The sequence below is a fragment of the Branchiostoma floridae genome, chromosome 8, assembly GCF_000003815.2.
Source record: "Branchiostoma floridae strain S238N-H82 chromosome 8, Bfl_VNyyK, whole genome shotgun sequence".
NCBI lineage: Eukaryota > Metazoa > Chordata > Leptocardii > Amphioxiformes > Branchiostomatidae > Branchiostoma > Branchiostoma floridae.
In genome coordinates, this window is record NC_049986.1 from 13,437,857 (window position 1) to 13,450,735 (window position 12,879).

At 42.0% G+C, this 12,879-nt stretch overlaps 1 protein-coding gene across 1 annotated transcript in view; it reads left to right on the forward strand.

The window, feature by feature from the left end:
* Positions 1-2,188: 2,188 nt before the first annotated feature.
* Positions 2,189-12,879, forward strand: part of LOC118421782 (cytochrome P450 3A8-like) — an 11,480-nt gene continuing 789 nt past the window's right edge. Inside the window, exons 1-14 of the mRNA XM_035829284.1 lie at positions 2,189-2,639; positions 3,074-3,187; positions 7,165-7,258; positions 7,588-7,640; positions 7,771-7,867; positions 8,076-8,192; positions 8,547-8,635; positions 9,234-9,388; positions 9,980-10,116; positions 10,580-10,658; positions 10,899-11,059; positions 11,570-11,655; positions 12,108-12,248; positions 12,728-12,876. Of these exons, the coding sequence (XP_035685177.1) occupies positions 3,117-3,187; positions 7,165-7,258; positions 7,588-7,640; positions 7,771-7,867; positions 8,076-8,192; positions 8,547-8,635; positions 9,234-9,388; positions 9,980-10,116; positions 10,580-10,658; positions 10,899-11,059; positions 11,570-11,655; positions 12,108-12,248; positions 12,728-12,876 (1,429 nt within the window). The 5' untranslated portion in view covers positions 2,189-2,639; positions 3,074-3,116. The remainder of the gene's footprint in view (positions 2,640-3,073; positions 3,188-7,164; positions 7,259-7,587; positions 7,641-7,770; positions 7,868-8,075; positions 8,193-8,546; positions 8,636-9,233; positions 9,389-9,979; positions 10,117-10,579; positions 10,659-10,898; positions 11,060-11,569; positions 11,656-12,107; positions 12,249-12,727; positions 12,877-12,879) is intronic.

The window sequence follows — 12,879 nt, forward strand, 5'->3', positions numbered from 1 at the left end:
TCCTTCTTCGTTATCTTCCGTTAGTGACCACGATCATCACGTTGATCATTATGGCACGTGCACAAGGTGCCCCAAGTATGATCCACTCGCACCGGGAAGGACCCCTACTCTTTTCGATAAGTGCGGTGGTTTCTTTAACGTGCTTGTGGTGTGGCTCTCCCCGGAGACGGGACCTCAATCGTCCTATCCAAGGGACGGATTTGGCTAGGGCTGTCCCTCGGATGATGAATTGCCATAATCAGATCTTGAAGAGCACTTTACACGACTTTCGTCTCTTCACTCAAGTGAAAAATTAGTATTTTATGTACTGGGGTCTTACTGAAAAACTACCACGCGGAAACGTATCTTGATACTTAAAGGTACAGCTTCAAAGGCCTTACTGTGAAACCACTGAACATGTAGCCAGGAGTCCAGAACCCATATAGAGATCACCGTTGACAAGTGAAGGGCGCTCGACCTAGATTTTACCTAGATTCTATAAATAGTGATTCTTTCTATTTTAGAACTAGACAAAAACACAGGTGTCCCCTTTTAGAGCATCACAGCTGCACATTCCACACAAAAAAACTCCTGAGAATCGAAGCTATTCCTACATGCTTTCCTCTGATTCAAACTAACGAAAAATCGTAGTACTCTAAATTTCTGAGCTACTTTAGTTTTGATCTTTGGCGGGCAAGGAGTTGTCCCGCTCATTCTTGAGAAACAGAGGCAAATCCATAACGGAGACTCTTTCTGACGAGATTTTCTTCTGCCCAGTTGTTACATTGACCAGTTCCTCAGCTCTCTCTCTCCACATCATCCAGAAACCGAGACCTCAGGCAAAATCACATCACAAAGTTACAGTCTGCCTCTACATCTGATGCCAAAAAGGTCCCCAGGTCTGTCTAACCTTTTCCAGGAAAAACTGGAATTTTACAGGAAAATAACGAGGGGCTATGATCTCATTACCATCAATCTGACTTTGATGCGTGGGTAGAGGCACGACTTTCGGCCGGTTTCTATTCCTGAAAAAAAGAAAGAACGCCCACTATTTTTTTTCGTCGTGACTGCTTATATCTGCAATGTCAACTTGATGACGCAGTTTCTTTTGATTCCCTTTTCAAACGAGACACGACTTTCAATCGTTTGCTATTTCAGTACAGTACTGGCAATTGCCGCTGAAAATGTAATGTTAGAAGACCCGCATGTTTTGCTCGTGCGTTGTTCCATACGCAGTTTGATGACGCAAGGATCAACGCCGATCTTGCCTCTATGAACTAAGGCCATTAGGGACTGATTGTATGGATGACATCCTCTGAGCACCCAGAACTGATTCGAGCTTGGGAAGACGGAAATTGAGCCAAACTGTTGCATCCATTATGGAATCTAGGTGGTCAGGAAGGTTGCTCAAATGACTGAACATGTGACAGAACGAACGTGTTATATACCGAACAAAATGGAAGGTTGCGCAAATGACTTAACTCACAGAACATGTTAAACCGAACAAAATCTCTTAACTTTCTTCTTTCACATCTTCTTCTTTGACGTTGGAATTGACTTGTGCATTTTATGACTTTAGTATCTGTGTATAGTTGTTGTAATCTACGACATATATTTGCTCATTTTGCAGCTTCCTTGTACATTTTTTGTTGTATCGTGGCAAACTTCCTAAAAAAAGGATGAAAATCGCTGCGCGCACTGATGACATCAATACAATCAAGTCAGCGCTGCGTTGCGTGGGTTAACTGTTGCTTTAATGACTTTATTGTTGCCGCAAGCTATAAAGACATGCGTCATGACGCACAGTTGCTTCTGAAGGTATCTCCATACAATAGTGTCCCAGAATCACGTCTGGTATCCAGGTTACTGTTACCTAAGGGACCGGCTTCAAGTCATGTACCATTCTTTCCTCTAAAGGAAATGTTCCGACGGGCTTCCCCGTCTGAATGACGTTCATTAATTTCTGACGTCAGAAGCAGTGAAATGGGTACAGGAAAAATCGCCTGACTCATGTCCTCTTACATGTACTTCCTGTTTTTTATGCCATATATGAATACAAGAAATCAGCTTAAAACTGCGAACCCATCGAGGAAGGATCAGTAGATCGTTAGGTTTAACGGTTAACCTGCCGTCTGTGACCGCTTGTCAGGAGGAAGCTTTACAGCCCTGGTAAGCGCCGTCAATCTTCTTGCATGTGGGGTTAATGTCCGATAGTTCGTATGTCAAAGTCGCTCCCTGTCTCAGTACCTGTCGTCACTTGGATACAGCTGTGTCCATGTCCGTGCCAGCAAACACTCTATCTCCAGACGTCCTTCCACGGGAATTCCCTCCTGATATCCATGCCGTACGGTTACCCCGCGTACGGAACGGACAGGGCAGAAGATATTGGACTGGAGCTACGCTATACACGTGCCACCTACGCCTTATTAGAGAAATTTGAACAGCAAAGCTAATTTTCTTGTTGCGTGGGACGTGTTACCGCCTCTAACGTGTTGCTTTTGTTACAGCGAGTTCGTTAAAGCCCCGTGCCTCGGCAGAAGACCAACCAAAGCAACCGTTTCAAGCTGAAACCGGTCAGACCGAACTTCTCCCTGAGTGACGCCGTGCAACGCGTGCAGACTTAGCTCTGAGTAACCCTTATTGTTGGAGGCTATCAGCGGGTGAGTAACACAGAAGTAGTGACGTCAAGATACGATATCTCATATAAAAGCGACTCTATCTTGAATTAAGTCACTTGCTTACCGGTTGTTAAAGTGTTTGCCTTTTTCATTTATTTGTCACCCTTTGGGTACTCTGTACATCAACCAGGACCCGCGGTAAGGTTTTCTGCGCTTCAGCTCAGGTGGATTTGAGCGAGCGGCATGTGGTATCCTTGTTATTCATTTGACATGTGAACTTCACCAGAAAAGTATGCTGCATGCCTATTATTCATGCTTTTGCAATTTTCAATGCCGAGACCGTTGCCAATTGGGGTATGTTTTCTCACGTCCAAGTCTATAGTGCACAATCTGACCGTACTCCAACGATATATCGCATGATTCCGGGCTCCGCCCAGTACAAATCAGTGTACTTCATCCCCTTTCTTGCCACACAGTTACAGATTCCAGCCAGCCCAACCTGACTTAGGAGAACAAAAGATGGCGTGCGAGAGTTTGCCGATGTCTGTGAGCTGGGGCCTGCTGGCAGCATTCATCTGCCTGGTGTTACTGTGAGTACGTTATTGTAAGGGAATAGTCCATGATCATGCTACACGCCAGGGTACAAGTGCAGTGAAACAGATTCTTTTTCTTCATGAAATGGTTGCTTTGCATGGCATGTTGGTCTTTTTTAAAGAAAATCTGATATTTGACGCGCTTTGTACTAACACCGTTCACTTCGGAGAATGCGACCGGAAGGTCTGATGACAGATTGGTAAAAACTACAAATGTAGCGAGCAAGGACTTTAATTCTTTGCCATTAAGATAGCAGCAGTGATCAATTTGCTACAGGATCCAGTTTTCAACTTCTTTTCTGGACTTTGATCATGACAGAGGTCAATAGAAGTCCACGGCAGGAAGCCTTGAATACCAGATACTTGGTTACTGTCTTTTAAAAAAATGCCACCGCAGATAGTCATCGCCCCAAATGCTGAACAGGCAACAGTGTAGGCGACGGACGGCAAGGTTTTACAATAGAACCTCTCAGACTTTAGTAGGGGCTGTCGTCTTCGAGATATGCCAGCTGATAATCCTTGGCTTTCAAACGTCTTGCCTGTGCCGGTGTACTTCGTGTCAATGCCCTGTAAACTGATCTCTCTCCCCCTGCTTTCCACGAACGTCCGTGCCTCGCACGCTAAGTAATGTTTCGAATTCTCGCTACCTTGCGAACGTTAAATAACAGATAATAAGTTTATTGCAAAGGGCTAATTGTAAGTGACAAAAAATGACATGCAGGCAAACAATGGTAAACAGTATAGTAAGTGACTACTCTAGTCTAAAGTCTAACTCTGAAATGTAACTTATTGGGTTTGACTACTTTTTCTGATCCCACCTTTTCTGTAGTATAACAATTCGACGTTATACAGATGATGATACAGTGGTATGTAGATCGGTATGATAAGCAAAAAAAAATGTGTCTAGCTTTTAGTGTAAAGAGAGGACTTGTACTTTTACAAGAGGACGGATATTTTGATTTTCCACTAAAATGTATAGATGTGCTGTAAGAAAATAGGCAAGTTCAGAAAAGGCCAGCAATATTAGTGTGACCGAGAGTATCTTTGTCTTACTTTTCACAGGACGGAAGAATCGCTTTAGCCCCCCTTTCCACCAGCCTGTGATGGCTGATATGAGCGACCGTATATTTTGTATTTGTGTGACTATTAATGTCGTTGATTGATTGGTTGAATATGATGAAAAATGTAAAAGCATTATTTAAGACCAAAAAGTCACGTAATTTTTTTAAAAGTCTTTATTTTTTATGGTAATTCCTTGAGAGATCTGTTAAATCTTTCGTTGAGCAATTTGTTAAATCTTCGGCAGCTCACCGGTCCTAGCACGGTCGGGCGTGCTGCTTTGAAAAGCCCCTCACATTGTCTCTCTGTAGCCTCTCTCTCTCCGACTCTTTAACCCAGTGTGGTTGGTGTATGGGCTTGAAAGCCTTGGAATACGTCGATTTACCGAAAAAATTAAAGGCCCAGCAGTTACCTGTACAGCTCTTACAGGTCGTTGACTCTTTTCTGCCTATGGATGATCCCCTGTACAGGGCCCCAAGTGCATTGCCTCCCGCCAAGGTTCGTTGACTACCGCAGGTGATAGTAGTTTTGGAAGGTAAGAACATACATGTGCTTCGGATGAGAGGTCATCACACGACTCGGGATGGCTCCAATTTTCCGGTCAGAAACCTTGAACTACGCAGCTCGTGTTTTCTGAGAAACGCATCGCGTGAAAGTGCAGTAGATGAAAACTTAACCATCAGCTCATGTTTGTCGGCTTGCTCGGTCATTCACCTTGCACCTCACCTTTATTGTTTTCAGATAAACTCATCACGTAAAATACTGCTTGCAGTGCAGTAGAGATAACAGATACTTTTAACCCTATTCAGACCGGGTTGATTATTTGCTGAAAAAATGTATTTTTGAAAATCCAAGGTGGTGAATATAAGATGGCGCAGCCCAACTGGTATCTTAGACATGCATGACGTCATTTTATGACGTAATGTTTGATGTTGCTATTGGCAACACAAGTTGTAACAAACATTATCATTCTGATATCTGCATTTGCTGTTACATTTTTGTAGCATACCTTGAAGTTTTCTGAGAATACTCTTTTCCTTGGTTCCAGCCAAATTATACAGTCAAACTTTTTACGTCATAAATACGTCATATTACGTCATAATATCATCAAATTTCTCGAACTCGTCCTATATACATAAGTATATCATTCCCTAAAACCATGGTGGTCATATAATAAGTCGTTAAAGAGTTACAGGACTTAGAAGAGGTGGGCCTCAGAAGCCCCTTCCCGATCCCAGATTGCCCCCAAAACGGTCTGAAAAGGGTTAGTCAAAGCACCATAGGCTCACGTTTGTCGGCTTGTCCGGTCATTCAACTTGCACCTCACCTTTATTGTTTTGATCAGATAAACGCATCACGTGAACCACTGCTTGCAGTGCATTAGAGATAACAGATACTTTTAATCAAAGGTTAAGCGTTTTCTCAGGCTCGTCGGTCATTCTCCTTGCCTCTCACTTTTAACGTTATGTTTTCAGATGGATACATCACGTAAAATACTGTTTACAGTACAGTAGAGATAACAGATACTTTTAATCAAAAGTTAATCATCGGCTCACGTTTGTCGGTCATTCACCTTGCACCCCACCTTCCTTGCTTTCAGACGAACGCGTCGCGTTAAATACTGTTTACAGTCGTGTCCAGGGGGTGACAACAGATTCTTTCAATCAACAACAGATCAAGATAACCCGGCCGTAGACCTGGTTCAGATAAACACACCCTACAAGATGATGGCCAATAGTTCTTTTCTGATGTACGGTCTTGTGGAAGTTTGTTCGATCGTCCGGGCATAGACAATGAGTCGTGCCATTTTTTACGAATAAAGGCTGGTCATTATACCCCTGTCACATTATCCACGATCTTCGGGCGTATCGATGGAAGGTCGGTCATATTTAAGATCGACAGAGGGTTGTGCGCATTTTTCTCCTGGAAACTTTGCCGCCCCTGTCACATATAAGCCGTACTTTGTACCTTGTACAGTTGTTGTGCAATTAAGTTATGATTATAAGCGAGGATCGGGCGATTGTCGTACACTCGTCGTCAGATCCATTTTCGCGAAATGTGACAGGGGTATTACAAAACCAACACGGGAAGAATTGGGGTAGTTTCTAAATTCCTAGTTCTTCCAACTGTTGGTTTTGTAAATTTTAGTCTTTATCTAATTTGATCAATAAACTCATTTATTATCACAGATGAACAACTTTCATGTTTAGACGAGAATCGTACAGTCTAAGATGGTGCCCTAAAGGCTAAACTACAAACTTTCATACGAATCAAGAAGCTAACTTTGCGTAGGCATCAGTGTGGTATAGAATACCACACATCGTGACTTTGATTACGGCAATCGTGGTATTTGTATAGGGCATCTTACAGATTTTCAAAGTGAGCAAGACTGAAAGAAATTTAAGAGTTCACTCTCGATACAACTTCGTCCATTTTCAACTGGAAACATCCGTGGCAAAGAAAGGAAGGCGTGCCACGAGACACGTACACCAGCTATCTGAATATTTATTTGTACCACAGATTTTGTGCTGTCAGAAGTGTGACGTTACACAGCTTGCCATCATGACTAGCTCCTTGTGTTACCAAATACTTAGCTGAGACCGCATGCATGCGCATGCCCACAGGTTCTGTGCTTGGCGACTAAAGTTTTCGGTAAAAAAGAAAACAAACAAGAAAACTGACAGAGCGTAAGCAAACGGATTGACGACAAAAATACGCCCGAACTAAATAAACGTAGCATGCAAATTATAGCGGATTCCTTTGAGTATATGAAACTTCAAACCTGCTGATGTTAAGTTTAGTAACTGACAGCCTTTCTATTCAATTATCTGCATACTAGCAAAGAAGGCGACATGTTTGAAATCCTTTTACTTAATGAACACAGTAAATCGCTAACATAGATATCTACTTCACAGCTATGGATACCGCACCATGTCCGTGCTGCAGAAGCTGGGTGTACGCGGACCCACCCCGCTGCCGTTCGTCGGGAACCTGCTGACCTACAGGAAGGTACGTCATAGGCCCGGGAACTCATGAACTCTTGCTCTAAAGAGGAAGATTTGGAAGTTTGTTTGTTCCTTCGAGCCTTTGTTTACTATTGAGAAGCTCAAATCGGCCTGCAGGTCATGAGGGAGGAGGTATGCCTATGTCAGACAATACATAACACAACGATAAAGTGGTATCCATACACATAACGTTACTTGGTAAAAGCATTTCATGTTGAAAACACAATTGAATAGGAGAGGACATTGTTGTGATTAAAGCACCGGTAAGGCTATAGACATCGCTAGAAGTGCACTTTCAATCTTACAGGTTTATCATTTTTATTTTTTCCTCAGGGACAGAATGTCGCCTTCAGGGAATGGCGTCAAAACTATGGCAGGGTTTACGGGTAAGAATGACTCGATAACTTGATGTTCCACAACTTTTTGCTCAAACATCAAAATTATTTTGCCAGTCTTCATCTTACTTAATCATAAGTCTATTGGAATTCATCCTTCTAACTTTGACATTTTCCGCAGGATGTATGAGGGTCTGGCCCCCAAACTGGTCATCACGGATCCTGAGATAGTCAAACAGGTGTTCGTGAAGGACTTCAGCAACTTTCCAATGAGAATGGTAAGTTTTACCGTCTTTTTCAAAGGTATTAATATATTTTTATCATAAATACAAGGTATCAAAATACTTAAATCATTTCATTTAGAATGCACTTAAAGGTACCTTGTAAATGGCAATAATAAAACTCTTGACTCTCTATAGATGAATGTGAGGTAAAGTTATAAAGATTGACTTTTGAAATAAAGATTTTTCCAAACTTATTTTCCAGCCCCTCTGCATACCGATCGGGCTGCCCGAGGAAACGCTGATATTTGCCGACTTCTCGCACCACAAGCGCAGGCGGGGCATCCTGTCTCCTGCCTTCACCGCCGGAAAAGTCAAACTGGTAAGTTCTCGTCAAAAAGTTATTGTGATCGTCTCCGTTTCTGTATCCTTGGGCCACACAACGCTGGAGGGGTACGGTAGGGGTACGCATGTAGCCCAACGGTAAGGGTGTGTGTGTTCAACAACCATACTCTTTCCCAAATGCTGAGTGCCAAGCAGAGAAAGCAATATGCACCATTTTTAAAGTCATTGGTATGAGTCGGCCGGGGTCGAACGCACGACCTACCGACTGCGAGGCAAACACGCTACTCATTTGGCTATTAACATCATCAACAGTAACATCTCGTATTGGCAATGGACAAATATAGAGATGTACACATAACGTTACATATCTACCTTTTCTTTCTTCATCTAGATGGTTCCACTGGTAAACAGATGTGCGGACTTCCTCATGGAGAACCTGGATAAGCTGTTTGTAGAGGAGACCACGTTTGATGCTAAACAGTACGTCATTATCGTCCTCTATCAATTACTTTAAAAAATCAATCTAAAGAGGTTGTAGAAAACATACAAAATGTACTACCTACTACCTAGAATTTGCAATCCAACCCTACGCTGTACAAATTTTGCTTTCATGCACAAGAAAGAATATATTGATGGTATCATTGAAGTTGTTACACGAACTCTTATGAATCTGAAGGCAAGTACGTTAAAGCTAGCATTGTCATCAACAACAAAGTCTAACTACAGTGTGAAACTCCACGTACCTCTATTTGTGATTAACAAAACAGTGGATCTGATAACGTTACATATACAGAATCGCAAAGGAATGCGTAAGCTGACGCATTCCCTTGCGACTCGCCTCCTGGCGTCCGGGAATGACATACAGTAGTCAGGCTTTTGTTACATTCGGACGTTTCGTCTACAAACAAGTTTTGGAAAAAAAACTATCGTATATTGGCCATGAGATACTGTGTGTGTTTTTTTAGACTTTTAAGTGGATCATTGTTTTAAAATGTGTATATTGTACATGTGTATTTGTGTATGGGCCATGGTGCCAGAAATCAACAATAAACGTATATCGGTTTGTATGGTTTTTCAGGGTGTTCAGTTACCTGACCCTAGACGTGATGGCCAGCACGGCCTTCGGTGTGGAGGTAAACTCCCAGAAGGACCCGCAGCACGCTTTTGTCGTGAACGCCAGGAAGGTGGACCTGTCTGTAGTAGGGGGGATGAAACCCAGTCTCATCATAGCAGGTAGCTTCCAACTACCGACGTTAGAAACCATATTCATTCCTTAAGATCATTTGTACAAGTTGTTGCATGCTATTTTAAAAAGGCATTGATATGGAATGTCTAAGGATGAATCAAGAACTAGCGGCGATATATGAGGGGATTACAAATTGTAATTGAAAACTGTCTTAGGAAGCGAGAAGAAGTTGAACCTGTTCACATAATATGCTCCTTATAATATGTTCCTTACTAGAACTAGAACTAAAATGTCTAATCATTTTAGTTCTAGTTCTAGTAAGGATACCGCATTCTTATGTCACCAATTGTATTTAGAACATCTTTATCATTTTGGTCTGTAATGTACATAGCTTGTAAGAGCATAAAGGTCTTCATTCACTAATGTGGTTTGGACATTGGTCACAGCTGTCCCTTCGGGTCCTTTCTGATATTCATAAGAGTACTATACAATTTCAAATCTCGTTAGATGATTGATTAGATAGATTTACTGATTGATCTACTAATCGACTTGTTGATTGATTGATTGATATATTGACTGATTGATATATTGATTCATTGATTGATTTATTGATTGATTGGCTCCGTGTTTTATTTCAGCCGTCCTGTCTATGGTTGTCCCCATGGATGTTCTGGAGAAGTGGGGGCTGACAGTTGTCCCTGCTGACGCGGTCTCCTTCTTCCACAGCATCCTGGAGACCATCCTCACCATGAGGATCAAACAGCAGCCTAATGAGGTACTAAATTACTAAAGATCAAACCTCACCAAAATAAATCACCGAACCTCTTTTCTGTAAACTGTGTTGGACAGAAGGGAATAGACTTTGAGAAATAGTTTTATTCTTCCAGCGGCACAGCTAAGGCTTTGGTCACATCTGAAAACCCGTGCACGGCCGGGCTGCTTTCGGGAACGGAAAAATATGATATAAAAGGCAATAATGCACACAAAATAGGAAATTAGCCATCAGTATTTTTTGTGTATACTCCTTGATAAACACATTCACTTTTCGTTTTCGTAAACATCCCGACCGAGCCCCGGTTTGGAAATATGACCGTAGCATAATAGGACCCCTACAAGTTGACGCACAATGTGATAAATCTAAACATTGCTGTGCTATTATAATAAACGTAAGGTAAAACGGACAACACATATAAACAAAGCCTGCGACGAAATATTTATGTTTGTGTTGTACATTCCAGCGGCGGATGGATCTGCTAGAACTGATGAGAGCAGCCCGTGAGGAACACTGTTTGGATCTGCCCGAGGAATTTGAGAAAAGTAAGTCAGAAAGCTTAGGATTCTTCGTATGCCATCGGTGAAATATTGTGTTTTCTTGATAACAGGGTTCTTTGTTCATAACTAAAGAATGTTAATAAGTTTTTTTGTTTGTATTTCTTTCACATTCAATCATTCTTTACGGTTTGTTTTCGAAAGAGGCGAATCTTCATTGACCCCAACCAAAAGCTTTCTGGATGTTTGTTTTCAATACTAAACTCAGTGTTGTACTTTTGTATACAGGCCTGTCGGCAGATGAAGTCACCACAGATGCGATCAGTTTCTTCCTTGCCGGTTACGACACCATAGCAGGCCTGCTGGGAACCACTGCAGTCAACCTGGCCAGGTATTCCGACATGCAGGACAAACTACTGCAGGAGGTCGCAACTGTCACAGAGGAACAGGTGAAACATTCAAACAGTCATAAGAAACATTAGAAAAAAAAACGTTATTGTGTAACGTGAAAGAAAAGTAACTTTCAAATGCACATGTGATCAAAATTATAGTCTAAAGAATGAACACTGTTGGGTAACGTTAAAGAAAAGCAGCCTTCAAAAGCACATGGGTTCAGAAATCATAGTTTAAGTATTGGAAGAATTACATCCCATTTTGGCCACGTCGTGCAAGACTAAAAGAACGGCGATGAAAGAAATGATAACTGCATCTGTTATGAAAATGACTCAGGGTCTTAGATCACTGACAGGACTGTTGAACGAATTACAAGGAATACCAGCACATGGACTGAGATGTATGTACCCAAGCAACACAGTCAAATACATTCTGCTGGTGTGCCTTCAAAGCTGGTGTGTTACACTCAATGGCAGTTATACCGGCTATATAGCTGCAGATACAGATACAGATACAGATACAATATACACACCATGTATATTGATTGTGTGCATTTCCATCTGCAGGGTTATGTTCAAAATGAGGACATCCAAAAGATGGAGTACCTGGACATGTTCCTGATGGAGACCCTGAGAATGGACTCTGGAGCAAGGTAACAGACTTCATGTCAAATTTGCTTCTGATGACATATATCTTGAACATTATGCTATGATATGATCCATCTGACCCAGGGGTGCGTGCCAGTACGTGTGCTGGTACAAAAAAAAACGGACGTGAAAAATATCAGTGGACTGGATGTTGGACCGATTCGAAAATGAATAGATCATATCGGCAGGTGTTCACGTGTTTAGGGACTTAACGTTACATGTCGAAGAAAAGAACAAGAGCGACGTAAAGGAGAGTTGATAGTCATTTTACCAAACTTCCACTGTCCAACTCGGTCTAAAACAGAGGCAGTTAGTGTTGTTTACATGAAGAATTTGAAAACGCTAATGGACGTCGGATACTCCACCAAACAGAATGTTTTCAGTTGCTAGTACAAATGAAATGTTGTTAGTACAAATGAAATGTTCTCTAAAAGGCTGTTTGTTTTCCGCGGCACAGATTTCCCCGCCTGTGTACCCAGGACACTGAGATCAGCCCGGGCCTGACGGTCCCAGCCGGGGTAGAGGTCATCATTGACTCGGACAGTCTGCATATCGACCCGGAGTACTGGCCTGAACCAGAAACATTCATACCGGAGAGGTTTGTATTATGTACATCGAACACTATCCGTCAGAATCTAACAAAAACACGCTTTTAACTGTATCTTAGATGTCTTGTGTTGATGTTTATTCGCTTAATCGTTGTTACATTACGATAGCCATGACTCCTCAACTTTAAATCAAAGGGTTAAATCATTAAAATAAAACTGGGCCCCGATGGAGAAGACAAAAAAAGTGCATTTAGGATGTGTGAGCATGCAAGAGAAATATATAGAATAAAATTCTACAATAACTGTTTTTATATTGGCGAGTGCATAGTACACTACAATATCCATGACAAGGAACAGGCCAGTGATCTGAAATTCTAGTGAACAAACGCTAGAGAAAGAACCCACCATTTGACACCAATTGCACAATAGTTTCTGTGAAGCTAAAAGACAGGACAACAGAATGATGCCACTTTGTATAAAGCTGATTTATCCCAGTCCTAACTGCAATGCAACATTTCTTATTTGACAGGTTTACCAAAGAGGAATCAAACAAGCGTGAGCCATTTACCTTCATCCCGTTTGGGCAAGGCCCCCGCACGTGTATCGGCATGCACCTCGCCCTCATGGCCACCAAGATCACCCTGGTGCGCATCCTGCAGAAGTACCGCTTTGTGGCCTGCC